Genomic DNA, 20,120 nt, shown 5'->3' with positions numbered 1-20,120 from the left:
CCTCTTCCTCTCCCTCTCCTCTTCCCCTCTCCTCTCCCTCTTCTCTCCCTCTCCTCTCCCCTCCCTCTCCCTCTCCTCTCTCTTCTCCCTCTCTCTTCTCCCTCTCTCTTCTCCCTCTCCTCTTCCCCTCTCCTCTCCCCTCCCTCTCCTCTCCCTCTCCCTCTCCCCTCTCCCTCTCTTCTTCCCCTCTCTCTCTCCTCTTCCCCTCTCCTCTCCCTCTCTCCTCTCTCCTCTTCCTCTCCTCTCCTCTCCTTCTTCCCCTCTCCTCTTCCTCTCCTCTTCCCCTCTCCCCTCCCTCTCCTCTCCCTCTCCTCTCCCCTCCCTCTCCCTCTCCTCTTCCCTCTTCCCCTCTCTCCTCTCCCCTCCCTCTCCTCTCCCCCTCCCTCTCCCTCTCCCCTCCCTCTCCTCTCCTCTTCCTCTTCCCCTCTCTCCTCTCCCCTCCCTCTCCTCTCCCCTCCCTCTCCCTCTCCCCTCCCTCTCCCTCTCCTCTTCCTCTTCCCCTCTCTCCTCTCCCCTCCCTCTCCTCTCCCCTCCCTCTCCTCTCCCCTCCCTCTCCTCTCCCTCTCCTCTCCCTCTCCTCTCCCTCTCCCCTCCCTCTCCCCTCCCTCTCCTCTCCCTCTCCTCTCCCACACCCCTCCCTCTCCTCTCCCCTCCCTCTCCCCTCCCTCTCCTCTCCCTCTCCTCTCCCCTCCCTCTCCTCTCCCTCTCCTCTCCCACACCCCTCCCTCTCCTCTCCCCTCCCTCTCCTCTCCCCTCCCTCTCCTCTCCCCTCCCTCTCCTCTCCCTCTCCTCTCCCTCTCCCTCTCCCCTCCCTCTCCCTCTCCCCTCCCTCTCCTCTCCCTCTCCTCTCCCACACCCCTCCCTCTCCTCTCCCCTCCCTCTCCTCTCCCCTCCCTCTCCTCTCCCTCTCCTCTCCCTCTCCCTCTCCCTCTCCCCTCCCTCTCCTCTCCCTCTCCTCTCCCACACCCCTCCCTCTCCTCTCCCCTCCCTCTCCCCTCCCTCTCCTCTCCCTCTCCTCTCCCTCTCCTCTCCCACACCCCTCCCTCTCCTCTCCCCTCCCTCTCCTCTCCCTCTCCCCTCCCTCTCCTCTCCCCTCCCTCTCCTCTCCCCTCCCTCTCCTCTCCCTCTCCTCTCCCTCTCCCTCTCCCCTCCCTCTCCCCTCCCTCTCCTCTCCCTCTCCTCTCCCACACCCCTCCCTCTCCTCTCCCCTCCCTCTCCTCTCCCCTCCCTCTCCTCTCCCCTCACTCTCCTCTCCCCTCCCTCTCCTCTCCCTCTCCTCTCCCTCTCCCTCTCCCCTCCCTCTCCTCTCCCTCTCCTCTCCCACACCCCTCCCTCTCCTCTCCCCTCCCTCTCCCCTCCCTCTCCTCTCCCCTCCCTCTCCCCTCCCTCTCCTCTCCCTCTCCCCTCCCTCTCCCCTCCCTCTCCTCTCCCCTCCCTCTCCCCTCCCTCTCCTCTCCCTCTCCCCTCCCTCTCCCCTCCCTCTCCTCTCCCCTCCCTCTCCTCTCCCTCTCCTCTCCCACACCCCTCCCTCTCCTCTCCCCTCCCTCTCCTCTCCCTCGGATGTGGTGGTGACATGGTGTGGATGATGGGTGTGTTCTGTGTCTCTGCAGGTGTGGGACGGAGTGGACAGCGGGAGGTGTTTGCGCACAATCCTCAGTCACAGCCTGGCAGTGCGGGACGCACAATGGTCTTCCTGCGGGCGCAGCGTTCTCTCCGGTGGCTTTGACTCGGCTTTACATCTAACGGACGTGGAAACAGGTCAGTCCAATCCCAGAACCGACTCCTCCCAGAACTGCAGCATAGGGTCCGCCCCGCCCAAAACTGAGGTCACAGCATGGGGTGTCTACTGTGCTGCTACTACACCCCTAACTCACTGCTACTACACCCCTACTACTCTGCTACTACACTCCTACTACTCTGCTACTACACCCCTACTACACTGCTACTACACCCCTACTACTCTGCTACTACACCCCTACTACTCTGCTACTACACCCCTACTACACTGCTACTACACCCCTACTACTCTGCTACTACACTCCTACTACTCTGCTACTACACCCCTACTACTCTGCTACTACACTCCTACTACTCTGCTACTACACCCCTACTACACTGCTACTACACCCCTACTACACTGCTACTACACCCCTACTACACTGCTACTACACCCCTAACTCACTGCTACTACACCCCTACTACACTGCTACTACACCCCTACTACTCTGCTACTACACCCCTAACTCGCTGCTACTACACCCCTACTACACTGCTACTACACCCCTACTACTCTGCTACTACACCCCTAACTCGCTGCTACTACACCCCTACTACTCTGCTACTACACCCCTAACTCGCTGCTACTACACCCCTACTACACTGCTACTACACCCCTACTACTCTGCTACTACACCCCTAACTCGCTGCTACTACACCCCTACTACACTGCTACTACACCCCTACTACTCTGCTACTACACCCCTAACTCGCTGCTACTACACCCCTACTACTCTGCTACTACACCCCTAACTCGCTGCTACTACACCCCTACTACACTGCTACTACACTGCTACTACACCCCTACTACTCTGCTACTACACCCCTACTACTCTGCTACTACACCCCTAACTCGCTGCTACTACACCCCTACTACACTGCTACTACACTGCTACTACACCCTTACTACTCTGCTACTACACCCCTACTACTCTGCTACTACACCCCTAACTCGCTGCTACTACACCCCTACTACACTGCTACTACACTGCTACTACACCCCTACTACTCTGCTACTACACCCCTACTACTCTGCTACTACACCCCTACTACTCTGCTACTACACCCCTAACTCGCTGCTACTACACCCCTACTACACTGCTACTACACTGCTACTACACCCCTACTACTCTGCTACTACACCCCTACTACTCTGCTACTACACCCCTAACTCACTGCTACTACACCCCTACTACTCTGCTACTACACCCCTAACTCGCTACTACACCCCTACTACACTGCTACTACACTGCTACTACACCCCTACTACTCTGCTACTACACCCCTAACTCGCTGCTACTACACCCCTACTACTCTGCTACTACACCCCTACTACACTGCTACTACACCCCTACTACTCTGCTACTACACCCCTACTACTCTGCTACTACACCCCTAACTCGCTGCTACTACACCCCTACTACTCTGCTACTACACCCCTAACTCGCTGCTACTACACCCCTACTACACTGCTACTACACTGCTACTACACCCCTACTACTTTGCTACTACACCCCTAACTCGCTGCTACTACACCCTTACTACTCTGCTACTACACCCCTACTACACTGCTACTACACCCCTACTACACCCCTATTACTCTGCTACTACACCCCTAACTCTCTGCTACTACACCCCTACTACACTGCTACTACACCCCTACTACTCTGCTACTACACCCCTATCTCACTGCTACTACACCCCTACTACACTGCTACTACACCCCTACTACTCTGCTACTACACCCCTATTACTCTGCTACTACACCCCTATTACTCTGCTACTACACCCCTATTACTCTGCTACTACACCTCTAACTCGCTGCTACTACACCCCTATTTCTCTGCTACTACTCTGCTACTACACGCCTACTACTCTGCTACTACACCCCTATTACTCTGCTACTACACCCCTATTACTCTGCTACTACACACCTACTACACTGCTACTACACCCCTAACTCACTGCTACTACACCCCTATTACTCTGCTACTACACCCCTCCGTATCCTCCTCCGTATACCCCTCTATATACCCCTCCGATTCCAGGCCGGGTCTTTATTCCTCCCAGTGAGAGAAATCCCGACACCAGAGTAGAAACTGATTCCGGATGTATTGACACAACCAACCTGCTGCCGCAGTCCTGGAGTACAGAGTCTCCGCCCCCATCCCCACCCCTCACAGCCCAGAGTCTCCTCCCCCATCCCCACCCCTCACAGCCCAGAGTCTCCTCCCCCATCCCCACCCCTCACTGCCCAGAGTCTCCTCCCCCATCCCCACCCCTCACAGCCCAGAGTCTCCTCCCCCATCCCCACCCCTCACAGCCCAGAGTCTCCTCCCCCATCCCCACCCCTCACTGCCCAGAGTCTCCTCCCCCATCCCCACCCCTCACAGCCCAGAGTCTCCTCCCCCATCCCCACCCCTCACAGTCCAGGATGCAGCTGCTGTAGGGAAGTCACATATGTTATTGTCCAAATAGAGAAAACGATTATCTTAGCTTAGTATTCTACAGACTGAGCTCACATAGACCTGACCCATCCATCCATCCATCCCTCCATCCATCCCTCCATCCATCCATCCATCCCTCCATCCATCCCTCCATCCATCCATCCATCCTTCCATCCATCCCTCCATCCATCCATCCCTCCATCCATCCCTCCATCCATCCCTCCATCCATCCATCCATCCCTCCATCCATCCATCCCTCCATCCATCCCTCCATCCATCCCTCCATCCATCCATCCCTCCATCCATCCCTCCATCCATCCATCCCTCCATCCATCCCTCCATCCATCCATCCATCCATCCATCCATCCCTCCATCCATCCATCCATCCCTCCATCCATCCCTCCATCCATCCATCCCTCCATCCATCCACCCATCCCTCCATCCATCCATCCATCCATCCATCCCTCCATCCATCCATCCCTCCATCCCTCCATCCATCCATCCATCCCTCCATCCATCCCTCCATCCCTCCATCCCTCCATCCATCCACCCATCCCTCCATCCATCCATCCATCCCTCCATCCATCCATCCCTCCATCCATCCATCCCTCCATCCATCCATCCCTCCATCCATCCACCCATCCCTCCATCCATCCCTCCATCCATCCATCCCTCCATCCATCCATCCATCCATCCATCCCTCCATCCATCCATCCCTCCATCCATCCCTCCATCCCTCCATCCATCCTTCCATCCATCCATCCCTCCATCCATCCATCCCTCCATCCATCCCTCCATCCATCCCTCCATCCATCCCTCCATCCATCCCACCATCCATCCCTTTATCCATCCCTCCATCCATCCCTCCATCCATCCCTCCATCCATCCCTCCATCCATCCCTCCATCCATCCCTCCATCCATCCCTTTATCCATCCCTCCATCCATCCTCCCTCCTTCCATCCATCCCTCCATCCATCCATCCCTCCATCCATCCATCCCTCCATCCATCCCTCCATCCATCCATCCCTCCATCCATCCCTCCATCCCTCCATCCATCCTTCCATCCATCCATCCATCCCTCCATCCATCCATCCCTCCATCCATCCATCCCTCCATCCATCCCTCCATCCATCCCTCCATCCATCCCACCATCCATCCCTTTATCCATCCCTCCATCCATCCCTCCATCCATCCCTCCATCCATCCTCCATCCATCCCTTTATCCATCCCTCCATCCATCCTCCCTCCTTCCATCCATCCCTCCATCCATCCTCCCTCCTTCCATCCATCCCTCCATCCATTCCTCCATCCCTCCATCCATCCCTCCATCCATCCATCCCTCCATCCATCCTCCCTCCTTCCATCTATCCCTCCATCCATCCTCCCTCCTTACATCCATCCATCCATCCATCCCTCCCTCCATCCATCCTCCCTCCTTCCATCCATCCCTCCTTCCATCCATCCCTCCATCCATCCATCCCTCCATCCATCCCTCCATCCCTCCATCCATCCTCCCTCCTTCCATCCATCCCTCCATCCATCCATCCATCCCTCCATCCATTCCTCCATCCCTCCCCCCATCCCTCCCTTCCATCTATCCATCCCTCCATCCATCCATCCCTCCATCCATCCCTCTATCCATCCCTCCCTCCCTCCCTCCCTCCCTCCCACCCTCCATCCATCCATTCCTCCATCCCTCCATCCATCCTCCCTCCATCCATCCTCCCTCCTTCCATCCATCCCTCCATCCATCCATCCCTCCATCCATCCCTCCATCCATCCTCCCTCCTTCCATCCATCCCTCCATCCATCCATCCCTCCATCCATTCCTCCATCCCTCCATCCCTCCCCCCATCCATCCATCCATCCATCCATCCCTCCATCCATCCCTCCCCCCATCCCTCCATCCATCCCTCCATCCATCCATCCCTCCCTCCCTCCCATCCCTCCATCCATCCATCCATCCCTCCATCCATCCATCCATCCATCCCTCCATCCTTCCATCCCTCCATCCTTCCATCCCTGCCATCCATCCCTCCATCCATCCATCCATTCCTCCATCCCTCCATCCATCCCTCCATCCATCCATCCCTCCATCCATCCATCCCTCCATCCATTCCTCCATCCCTCCATCCATCCATCCCTCCATTCATCCATCCCTCCATCCATCCATCCCTCCCTCCCTCCATCCTTCTCTCCATCCCTCCCTCCCTCCCTCCCTCAGATTCCCCCCTCCCTCCCTCCCTCCCTCCCTCCCTCCCATCCCTCCCTCCATCCATCCCTCCCATCCATCCATCCCTCCATCCATCCCTCCCTCCCTCCATCCATACATCCATCCATCCATCCCTCCCTCCATCCATCCATCCCTCTCTCCCTCCCTCCATCCATCCATCCCTCCATCCCTACCTCCCTCCCATCCATCCATCCCCTCCATCCATCCATCATTCCATCCATCCATCCATCCCTCTCTCCATCCATCCCTCTCTCCATCCATCCCTCCCTCCATCCATCCATCCCTCTCTCCATCCATCCATCCATCCATCTCTCCATCCCTCCATCCATCCATCCATCCCTCCCTCCATCCAACCATCCCTCCCTCCCTCCATCCATCCATCCATCCATCCCTCTCTCCATCCATCCCTGCCTCCACCCATCCCTCCCTCCATCCATCCTTCTCTCCATCCCTCCCTCCCTCCCTCTCTCCCTCCATCCATCCCTCCATCCCTCCCTCCATCCATCCATCCATCCATCCATCCCTAAATCCCTCCATCTCTCCCTCCCTCCCTCAGATTCCTCCCTCCATCCATCCATCCCTCCATCCATCCATCCATCCATCCCTCCATCCATCCATCCCTCCATCCATCCCTCCCTCCATCCATCCCTCCATCCATCCATCCCTCTCTCCATCCATCCCTCCATCCATCCATCCCTCTCTCCCTCTCTCCATCCCTCCCTTCCTCCCATCCATCCATCTCTCCCTCCCTCCATCCATCCATCCCTCCCTCCATCCATCCCTCCCTCCCTCCTCCCTCCATCCATCCATCCCTCTCTCCATCCATCCCTCCCTCCATCCATCCATCCCTCCCTCCATCCATCCCTCCCTCATCCATCCTCCCTCCATCCATCCCTCTCTCCATCCATACCTCCATCCATCCCTCCATCCATCCATCCATCCCTCTCTCCACTCACTCATCCCTCCCCTCTCCATCCATCCATCCATCCTTCCATCCATCACTACCTAACCATCCATCCATCACCCTCCCTCCATCCATCCCTCCCTCCCTCCCTCCATCCATCCCTCCTCCATCCATCCCTCCCTCCATCCATCCCCCTCCATCCATCCCTCCTCCATCCATCCCTCCCTCCCTCCCTCCATCCATCCCTCTCTCCATCCATCCCTCCCTCCATCCATCCCTCCCTCCATCCATCCCTCCCTCCCTCCCTCCCTCTCTCCCTCCATCTCTCCCTCCCTCAGATTCCTCTCTCCATCCCTCCCTCCATCCCTCCCTCCCATCCATCCATCCATCCATCCCCCCATCCCTCCCTCCCTCCCTCCCTCCATCCCCTCCATCCCTCCCTCCATCCCTCCCTCCATCCCTCCCTCCATCCCTGCTCCTCCTCCCCCATCCCTCCCCCCATCCCTCCATCCATCCCTCCATCCATCCATCCCTCCCTCCCTCCCATTCCTCCATCCATCCATCCATCCCTCCATCCCTCCATCCATCCATCCTCCATCCTTCCATCCATCCATCCTTCCATCCCTCCACCATCCTCCATCCATCCATCCATCCTCCATCCCTCCATCCATCCCTCCATCCATCCTCCATCCATTCCTCCATCCCTCCATCCATCATCCCTCCATCCATCCATCCCTCCATTCATCCATCCATCCATCCATCCATCCCTCCCTCCCTCCATCCTTCTCTCCATCCCTCCCTCCCTCCATCCTTCTCTCCATCCATCCATCCCTCCCTCCACCATCCCTCCCTCCCTCCCCTCCCTCCCTCCCTCAGATTCCCCCCTCCCTCCATCCATCCCTCTCTCCATCCATCCCTCTCTCCATCCATCCCTCCATCCATGCCTCCATCCCTCTCTCCCTCCCTCCCTCCCTCCCATCCCTCCATCCATCCCTCCCATCCATCCATCCCTCCATCCATCCTCCCTCCCTCCATCCATACATCCATCCATCCATCCCTCCTCCATCCATCCATCCTCTCTCTCCCTCCCTCCATCCATCCATCCTCCATCCCTACCTCCCTCCCATCCATCCATCCATCCATCCATCCATCCATCCATCCCTCTCTCCATCCATCCCTCTCTCCATCCATCCCTCTCTCCATCCATCCCTCCCTCCATCCATCCCTCACTCCATCCATCCATCCATCTCTCCATCCCTCCATCCATCCATCCATCCCTCCCTCCATCCAACCATCCCTCCCTCCCTCCATCCATCCATCCATCCATCCATCCCTCTCTCATCCATCCCTGCCTCCACCCATCCCTCCCTCCATCCATCTTCTCTCCATCCCTCCCTCCCTCCCTCTCTCCCTCCATCCATCCCTCCATCCCTCCCTCCATCCATCCATCCATCCATCCCTAAATCCCTCCATCTCTCCCTCCCTCCCTCAGATTCCTCCCTCCATCCATCTATCCCTCCATCCATCCATCCATCCCTCCATCCATCATCCCTCCATCCATCCCTCCCTCCATCCATCCCTCCCTCCATCCATCCCTCTCTCCATCCATCCCTCCATCCATCCATCCCTCTCTCCCTCTCTCCATCCCTCTCTCCCTCTCTCCATCCCTCCCATCCTCCCATCCATCCATCTCTCCCTCCCTCCATCCATCCATCCCTCCTCCATCCATCCCTCCCTCCCTCCCTCCATCCATCCATCCCTCTCTCCATCCATCCCTCCCTCCGTCCATCCATCCCTCCCTCCATCCATCCCTCCCTCCATCCATCCCTCTCTCCATCCATACCTCCATCCATCCCTCCATCCATCCCTCCATCCCTCTCTCCCTCCCTCCCTCCCTCCCTCCCTCCATCCATCCATCCATCCATCCCTACCTCCCTCCCATCCATCCATCCCTCCCTCCATCCATCCCTCCCTCCCTCCCTCCATCCATCCCTCTCTCCATCCATCCCTCCCTCCATCCATCCCTCCCTCCATCCATCCCTCCCTCCCTCCATCCATCCCTCCCTCCCTCCCTCCCTCCCTCCCTCCCTCCATGCCTCCCTCCCTCCCTCTCTCCCTCCATCTCTCCCTCCCTCAGATTCCTCTCTCCATCCCTCCCTCCATCCCTCCCTCCATCCATCCATCCATCCATCCCCCCATCCCTCCCTCCCTCCCTCCCTCCATCCCCTCCATCCCTCCCTCCATCCCTCCCTCTCTCTCTTCCTCCCTCCCTCCCCCCATCCCTCCCTCCCTCCATCCATCCCTCCCTCCATCCATCCCTCCATCCATCCCTCCCCCCCTCCATCCCCTCCATCCCTCCCTCCATCCCTCCCTCTCTCCATCCATCCATCCCTCCCTCCATCCATCCATCCCCCCATCCCTCCCTCCCTCCATCCCCTCCATCCCTCCCCTCCATCCCTCCCTCTCTCTCTCTCTCCCTCTCCCTCCCTCCCTCCCCCCATCCCTCCCTCCCTCCCTCCCCCCATCCCTCCCTCCCTCCCTCCCTCCCTCCATCCATCCCTCCATCCATCCCCCCATCCCTCCCTCCCCCCCTCCATCCCTCCATCCCCCCATCCCTCCCTCCCCCCATCCCTCCCTCCCTCCATCCCTCCCTCCATCCCTCCCTCTCTCTCTCCCTCCCTCCCTCCCTCCATCCATCCCTCCCTCCATCCATCCCTCCCCCCCTCCATCCCCTCCATCCCTCCCTCCATCCCTCCCTCTCTCCATCCATCCATCCCTCCCTCCATCCATCCCCCCATCCCTCCCTCCCTCCATCCCCTCCATCCCTCCCTCCATCCCTCCCTCTCTCTCTCTCCCTCTCCCTCCCTCCCCCCATCCCTCCCTCCCTCCCTCCCCCCCTCCATCCCTCCATCCCCCCATCCCTCCCTCCCTCCATCCATCCCCCCATCCCCCCATCCATCCATCCATCCATCCCTCACACCCCTCTGTATGACGTGTGCTGTGGGTTCTGCGCCCTCATGCAGCGGATGATGATGGCGATGACATCACAGCGTGTCATTGCGCAGGAAGCTGTGATTATCGCAGAGATTGGCCCGCGGTGGGTGACGCAGAGACGATGATTTCCCTCCCGGCTGTCAGAGTTTTGCTGAAGGTTTTGTTAATAAAATTTTGTGTCTAACTGGCGGTAATAATTGCGCACATAATTACATCTCCGAGCGCATCGCCATGGCAACCGCGGCCCCTCCCCCACCTTAATATCTCAATGTAATTTTCCGTGGGGAAATTAAAGGAATGCGCTCACACGTGTCAGGAGAATGGTTACAATGTGCCGCTGATTGGTCCCCCCCTCCCCCGAGTCACACAATGTGCTCATTACGGGGGGAGGGGATCGATCGGTGATTTGTGACGCTGGACTTACCAGACGATTGTTTTCCTTTCTTTAGGTAAAGACCTTCTGAGAGCGAATAATGAATGGAGGATTGGAACCCTCAAGTTTCACCCAAATGACCCCAATCTGTTTATATGTGGGGGGTTCTCGCCCGCCGTAAAGGCGTGGGATGTGAGGATGAGCAAGGTAGGCGGGGGCGGGGCGGGGGGGGTATACAGTATATATATCATTTCACAATTCCCCAAATCTTCAGCTTTTCATGTGAAATAAAACATTCAACAAAAATGACCAACTGGGGAGTAAAGAGAAACGATGGAATGATTGACCTGGGCTGAGTACCTACCTTTGCTGGAGGGGAACCCCCCCCCAAATATTCTGCCTGGTATGGAAATCACATTATACTTGGAAAGGTCTTCCCCACACTGAGGCTCCACCCACACTGAGGCTCCACCCACACTGAGGCTCCACCCACACTGACACAGACATTCCCATAAATGACTTGCAGGTCTCTCACTCTTCTGTCCATTTCATCCAAAATCAGCCGGAGGAATTACATATCCCAAAGGTGGGCTTAGTGGTGTTACCTGACACAGTTCCCTAGTTCCATAGTTACATAGTTCCATAGTTACATAGTTCCCTAGTTACATACTTACATAGTTCCATAGTTACATAGTTCCCTAGTTACATACTTACATAGTTCCATAGTTACATAGTTCCATAGTTACATAGTTACATAGTTCCATAGTTCCCTAGTTCCATAGTTCCATAGTTCCCAGTTCCATACTTACATAGTTCCATAGTTCCATAGTTCCATAGTTCCCTAGTTCCATAGTTCCATAGTTACATAGTTCCCAGTTCCATACTTACATAGTTCCATAGTTCCATAGTTCCATAGTTACATAGTTCCCTAGTTCCCTAGTTCCATAGTTCCATAGTTACATAGTTCCATAGTTACATACTTACATAGTTACATAGTTCCATAGTTCCATAGTTACATAGTTACATAGTTCCCTAGTTCCCTAGTTACATAGTTACATAGTTACATAGTTCCATAGTTCCCTAGTTCCATAATTACATAGTTACATAGTTACATAGTTCCCTAGTTCCCTAGTTACATAGTTCCATAGTTCCCTAGTTCCCTAGTTCCCTAGTTACATAGTTACATAGTTACATAGTTCCCTAGTTCCATAGTTACATAGTTCCCTAGTTCCATAATTACATAGTTCCATAGTTAGTCTGGCTGAAAAAAGACAAAAGTCCATCCAGTTCAACCATAAAACAAGTTATAATCCTCCACCCACAGTGGATCCAGAGGAAGGCAGAAACCCAGCAAACCACGATCCGATCTCCTCCTGCAGGGGAAACATTCCTTCCTGATCCCCCGAGAGGCAATCGGATATTCCTGGGATCAATAATCGGATATTCCCGGGATCAATAATCGGATATTCCCGGGATCACCTTTCCCTATAAATGTTATATCCAGTTATATTCTGTGTATCCAAGAAAGGATCCAGGACTTTCCTCCAGCAACCCACTGAGCTGGCCACACCCACCTCTGGAGGGAGTCTATTCCACATTCTCACAGCTCTTACTGTGAAGAAACCTTTCCGTGTTTGGAGATGACATTTCTTTACCTCAAAACGTAAAGAGCCCCCCCTTGTCCTCTGTGATGACCTCAGGGGGGATAACTACACCGAGTTCACTATATGAACCACTGATGTATTATACATGGAGATCATATCCCCCCCCCCTTATGTATTATACATGGAGATCATATCCCCCCCATATGTATTATACATGGAGATCATATCCCCCCCATATGTATTATACATGGAGATCATATCCCCCCTTATGTATTATACATGGAGATCATATCCCCCTTATGTATTATACGTGGTGATCATATCCCCCCTTATGTATTATACATGGAGATCATATCCCCCCTTATGTATTATACATGGAGATCATATCCCCCCCTTATGTATTATACATGGAGATCATATCCCCCCTTATGTATTATACATGGTGATCATATCCCCCCCTTATGTATTATACATGGAGATCATATCCCCCCTTATGTATTATACATGGAGATCATATCCCCCCTTATGTATTATACATGGAGATCATATCCCCCCCTTATGTATTATACATGGAGATCATATCCCCCCTTATGTATTATACATGGAGATCATATCCCCCCCTTATGTATTATACATGGAGATCATATCCCCCTTATGTATTATACATGGAGATCATATCCCCCCTTATGTATTATACATGGAGATCATATCCCCCCCTTATGTATTATACATGGAGATCATATCCCCCCTTATGTATTATACATGGTGATCATATCCCCCCCTTATGTATTATACATGGAGATCATATCTCCCCTTATGTATTATACATGGTGATCATATCCCCCCTTATGTATTATACATGGAGATCATATCCCCCCTTATGTATTATACATGGAGATCATATCCCCCCCTTATGTATTATACATGGAGATCATATCCCCCCTTATGTATTATACATGGAGATCATATCCCCCCCTTATGTATTATACATGGAGATCATATCCCCCTTATGTATTATACATGGAGATCATATCCCCCCTTATGTATTATACATGGAGATCATATCCCCCCCTTATGTATTATACATGGAGATCATATCCCCCCTTATGTATTATACATGGAGATCATATCCCCCCCTTATGTATTATACATGGAGATCATATCCCCCCCTTATGTATTATACATGGAGATCATATCCCCCCTTATGTATTATACATGGTGATCATATCCCTCCTTATGTATTATACATGGAGATCATATCCCCCCCTTATGTATTATACATGGAGATCATATCCCCCCCTTATGTATTATACATGGAGATCATATCCCCCCATTATGTATTATACATGGAGATCATATCCACCCCTTATGTATTATACATGGAGATCATATACCCCCTTATGTATTATACATGGAGATCATATCCCCCCTTCTGTATTATACATGGAGATCATATCCCCCTTATGTATTATACATGGAGATCATATCCCCCCTTATGTATTATACATGGAGATCATATCCCCCCTTATGTATTATACATGGAGATCATATCCCCCCTTATGTATTATACATGGAGATCATATCCCCCTTATGTATTATACATGGAGATCATATCCCCCTTATGTATTATACATGGAGATCATATCCCCCTTATGTATTATACATGGAGATCATATCCCCCCTTATGTATTATACATGGAGATCATATCCCCCCTTATGTGTTATACATGGAGATCATATCCTCCCTTATGTGTTATACATGGAGATCATATCCCCCCTTATGTATTATACATGGAGATCATATCCCCCCTTATGTATTATACATGGAGATCATATCCCTTCTTATGTATTATACATGGAGATCATATCCCCCCCCCCTTATGTATTATACATGGAGATCATATCCCCCTTATGTATTATACATGGAGATCATATCCCCCCTTATGTATTATACATGGAGATCATATCCCCCCTTATGTATTATACATGGAGATCATATCCCCCTTATGTATTATACATGGAGATCATATCCCCCCCTTATGTATTATACATGGAGATCATATCCCCCCCTTATGTATTATACATGGAGATCATATCCCCCCCCCCTTATGTATTATACATGGAGATCATATCCCCCTTATGTATTATACATGGAGATCATATCCCCCTTATGTATTATACATGGAGATCATATCCCCCCCTTATGTATTATACATGGAGATCATATCCCCCCCCCCTTATGTATTATACATGGAGATCATATCCCTCCTTATGTATTATACATGGAGATCATATCCCCCCCTTGTGTATTGTACATGGAGATCATATCCCCCCTTATGTATTATACATGGAGATCATATCCCCCCTTATGTATTATACACGGAGATCATATCCCCCCTTATGTATTATACATGGAGATCATATCCCCCCCTTATGTATTATACATGGTGATCATATCCCCCCTTATGTATTATACATGGAGATCATATCCCCCCTTATGTATTATACATGGAGATCATATCCCCCTTATGTATTATACATGGAGATCATATCCCCCCCTTATGTATTATACATGGAGATCATATCCCCCCCTTATGTATTATACATGGAGATCATACCCCCCCTTATGTATTATACATGGAGATCATATCCCCCCCTTATGTATTATACATGGAGATCATATCCCCCCTTATGTATTATACATGGTGATCATATCCCCCCTTATGTATTATACATGGAGATCATATCCCCCCCTTATGTATTATACATGGAGATCATATCCCCCCCTTATGTATTATACATGGAGATCATATCCCCCCATTATGTATTATACATGGAGATCATATCCCCCCATTATGTATTATACATGGAGATCATATCCCCCCTTATGTATTATACATGGAGATCATATACCCCCTTATGTATTATACATGGAGATCATATCCCCCCTTATGTATTATACATGGAGATCATATCCCCCCTTATGTGTTATACATGGAGATCATATCCTCCCTTATGTGTTATACATGGAGATCATATCCCCCTTATGTATTATACATGGAGATCATATCCCCCCTCCTTATGTATTATACATGGAGATCATATCCCCCCATTATGTATTATACATGGAGATCATATCCACCCCTTATGTATTATACATGGAGATCATATACCCCCTTATGTATTATACATGGAGATCATATCCCCCCTTATGTATTATACATGGAGATCATATCCCCCCTTCTGTATTATACATGGAGATCATATCCCCCTTATGTATTATACATGGAGATCATATCCCCCCTTATGTATTATACATGGAGATCATATCCCCCCTTATGTATTATACATGGAGATCATATCCCCCCCTTATGTATTATACATGGAGATCATATCCCCCCCTTATGTATTATACATGGTGATCATATCCCTCCTTATGTATTATACATGGAGATCATATCCCCCCATTATGTATTATACATGGAGATCATATCCCCCCTTATGTATTATACATGGAGATCATATCCCCCCTTATGTATTATACATGGAGATCATATCCACCCCTTATGTATTATACATGGAGATCATATACCCCCTTATGTATTATACATGGAGATCATATCCCCCCCTTCTGTATTATACATGGAGATCATATCCCCCTTATGTATTATACATGGAGATCATATCCCCCCTTATGTATTATACATGGAGATCATATCCCCCCTTATGTGTTATACATGGAGATCATATCCTCCCTTATGTGTTATACATGGAGATCATATCCCCCTTATGTATTATACATGGAGATCATATCCCCCCTCCTTATGTATTATACATGGAGATCATATCCCTCCTTATGTATTATACATGGAGATCATATCCCCCCCTTATGTATTATACATGGAGATCATATCCCCCCCTTATGTATTATACATGGAGATCATATCCCCCCATTATGTATTATACATGGAGATCATATCCACCCCTTATGTATTATACATGGAGATCATATCCCCCCTTCTGTATTATACATGGAGATCATATCCCCCTTATGTATTATACATGGAGATCATATCCCTTCTTATGTATTATACATGGAGATCATATCCCCCCCCCCTTATGTATTATACATGGAGATCATATCCCCCTTATGTATTATACATGGAGATCATATCCCCCCCTTATGTATTATACATGGAGATCATATCCCCCCCCCCTTATGTATTATACATGGAGATCATATCCCCCTTATGTATTATACATGGAGATCATATCCCCCCCCCTTATGTATTATACATGGAGATCATATCCCTCCTTATGTATTATACATGGAGATCATATCCCCCCCTTGTGTATTGTACATGGAGATCATATCCCCCCTTATGTATTATACACGGAGATCATATCCCCCCTTATGTATTATACACGGAGATCATATCCCCCCTTATGTATTATACATGGAGATCATATCCCCCCCTTATGTATTATACATGGAGATCATATCCCCCCTTATGTATTATACATGGAGATCATATCCCCCTTATGTATTATACATGGAGATCATATCCCCCCTTATGTATTATACATGGAGATCATATCCCCCCTTATGTATTATACATGGAGATCATATCCCCCCCTTATGTATTATACATGGAGATCATATCCCCCCTTATGTATTATACATGGTGATCATATCCCCCCCTTATGTATTATACATGGAGATCATATCCCCCCCTTATGTATTATACATGGAGATCATATCCCCCCCTTATGTATTATACATGGAGATCATATCCCCCCCTTATGTATTATACATGGTGATCATATCCCTCCTTATGTATTATACATGGAGATCATATCCCCCCTTATGTATTATATATGGAGATCATATCCCCCTTATGTATTATACATGGAGATCATATCCCCCCTTATGTATTATACATGGAGATCATATCCCCCCTTATGTATTATACATGGAGATCATATCCCCCCCTTATGTATTATACATGGTGATCATATCCCTCCTTATGTATTATACATGGAGATCATATCCCCCCCTTCTGTATTATACATGGAGATCATATCCCCCTTATGTATTATACATGGAGATCATATCCCCCCTTATGTATTATACATGGAGATCATATCCCCCCTTATGTATTATACATGGAGATCATATCCCCCCTTATGTGTTATACATGGAGATCATATCCTCCCTTATGTGTTATACATGGAGATCATATCCCCCTTATGTATTATACATGGAGATCATATCCCCCCTCCTTATGTATTATACATGGAGATCATATCCCCCCTTATGTATTATACATGGAGATCATATCCCCCCCCCCTTATGTATTATACATGGAGATCATATCCCCCTTATGTATTATACATGGAGATCATATCCCCCCCTTATGTATTATACATGGAGATCATATCCCCCCTTATGTATTATACATGGAGATCATATCCCCCCTTATGTATTATACATGGAGATCATATCCCCCCCTTATGTATTATACATGGAGATCATATCCCCCCCTTATGTATTATACATGGAGATCATATCCCCCCCTTATGTATTATACATGGAGATCATATCCTCCCTTATGTATTATACATGGACATCATATCCCCCTTATGTATTATACATGGAGATCATATCCCCCCCTTATGTATTATACATGGAGATCATATCCCCCCATTATGTATTATACATGGGGATCATATCACCCCCTTATGTATTATACATGGAAATCATATCCCCCCTTATGTATTATACATGGAGATCATATCCCCCTTATGTATTATACATGGAGATCATATCCCCCCTTATGTATTATACATGGAGATCATATCCCCCCTTATGTATTATACATGGAGATCATATCCCCCTTATGTATTATACATGGAGATCATATCCCCCCTTATGTATTATACATGGAGATCATATCCCCCCTTATGTATTATACATGGAGATCATATCCCCCCCTTATGTATTATACATGGAGATCATATCCCCCCCTTATGTATTATACATGGAGATCATATCCCCCCCTTATGTATTATACATGGAGATCATATCCTCCCTTATGTATTATACATGGACATCATATCCCCCTTATGTATTATACATGGAGATCATATCCCCCCCTTATGTATTATACATGGAGATCATATCCCCCCTTATGTATTATACATGGGGATCATATCACCCCCTTATGTATTATACATGGAGATCATATCCCCCTTATGTATAATACATGGAGATCATATCCCCCCTTATGTATTATACATGGAGATCATATCCCCCTTATGTATAATACATGGAGATCATATCCCCCCTTATGTATTATACATGGGGATCATATCACCCCCTTATGTATTATACATGGAAATCATATCCCCCCTTATGTATTATACATGGAGATCATATCCCCCTTATGTATTATACATGGAGATCATATCCCCCCTTATGTATTATACATGGAGATCATATCCCCCCTTATGTATTATACATGGAGATCATATCCCCCCTTATGTATTATACATGGAGATCATATCCCCCCCTTATGTATTATACATGGAGATCATACCCCCACCCCTTATGTATTATACATGGTGATCATATCCCCCCCCTTATGTATTATAAATGGAGATCATACCCCCCCCCCCCCCCCTTATGTATTATACATGGTGATCATATCCCCCTTATGTATTATACATGGAGATCATATCCCCCCTTATGTATTATACATGGAGATCATATCCCCCCTTATGTATTATACATGGTGATCATATCCCCCCTTATGTATTATACATGGAGATCATATCCCCCCTTATGTATTATACATGGAGATCATATCCCCCCTTATGTATTATACATGGAGATCATATCCCCCCTTATGTATTATACATGGAGATCATATCCCCCCCTTATGTATTATACATGGAGATCATACCCCCCCCCCCTTATGTATTATACATGGTGATCATATCCCCCCCCTTATGTATTATAAATGGAGATCATACCCCCCCCCCCCCCCCCTTATGTATTATACATGGTGATCATATCCCCCTTATGTATTATACATGGAGATCATACCCCCCCCCCCTTATGTATTATACATGGAGATCATATCCCCCCTTATGTATTATACATGGAGATCACATCCCCCCCTTATGTATTATACATGGAGATCATATCCCCCCCTTATGTATTATACATGGAGATCATATCCCCCTTATGTATTATACATGGAGATCATATCCCCCCCTTATATATTATACATGGTGATCATATCCCCCCCTTATGTATTATACATGGAGATCATATCCCCCCTTATGTATTATACATGGACATCATATCCCCCTTATGTATTATACATGGAGATCATATCCCCCCTTATGTATTATACATGGAGATCATATCCCCCCTTATGTATTATACATGGAGATCATATCCTCCCTTATGTATTATACATGGAGATCATATCCCCCCCTTATGTATTATACATGGTGATCATATCCCCCCCTTAATGTATTATACATGGAGATCATATCCCCCCTTATGTATTATACATGGAGATCATATCCCCCCTTATGTATTATACATGGAGATCATATCCCCCTTATGTATTATACATGGAGATCATATCCCCCCCCTTATGTATTATACATGGAGATCATATCCCCCCTTATGTATTATACATGGAGATCATACCCCCCCCCTTATGTATTATACATGGAGATCATATCCCCCCCTTATGTATTATACATGGAGAT

At 49.5% G+C, this 20,120-nt stretch overlaps 1 protein-coding gene across 1 annotated transcript in view; it reads left to right on the top strand.

Annotated features, from left to right (window-relative positions):
* Positions 1–1,610: 1,610 nt before the first annotated feature.
* The window catches only part of LOC149433165 (WD repeat-containing protein 25-like), a gene marked incomplete at its 5' end in the record, with an annotated part of 49,197 nt that continues 30,687 nt past the window's right edge, over positions 1,611–20,120 (top strand). The window contains 2 exons of the mRNA XM_089664572.1: positions 1,611–1,758; positions 10,805–10,935. Of these exons, the coding sequence (XP_089520698.1) occupies positions 1,611–1,758; positions 10,805–10,935 (279 nt within the window). The remainder of the gene's footprint in view (positions 1,759–10,804; positions 10,936–20,120) is intronic.

Source organism: Staurois parvus, unplaced genomic scaffold (assembly GCF_062004578.1).
Source record: "Staurois parvus isolate SC_StPar_1 unplaced genomic scaffold, SC_StPar_1.0 ptg001950l, whole genome shotgun sequence".
Lineage (NCBI taxonomy): Eukaryota > Metazoa > Chordata > Amphibia > Anura > Ranidae > Staurois > Staurois parvus.
This window is presented reverse-complemented; position numbering and strand designations above follow the sequence as displayed.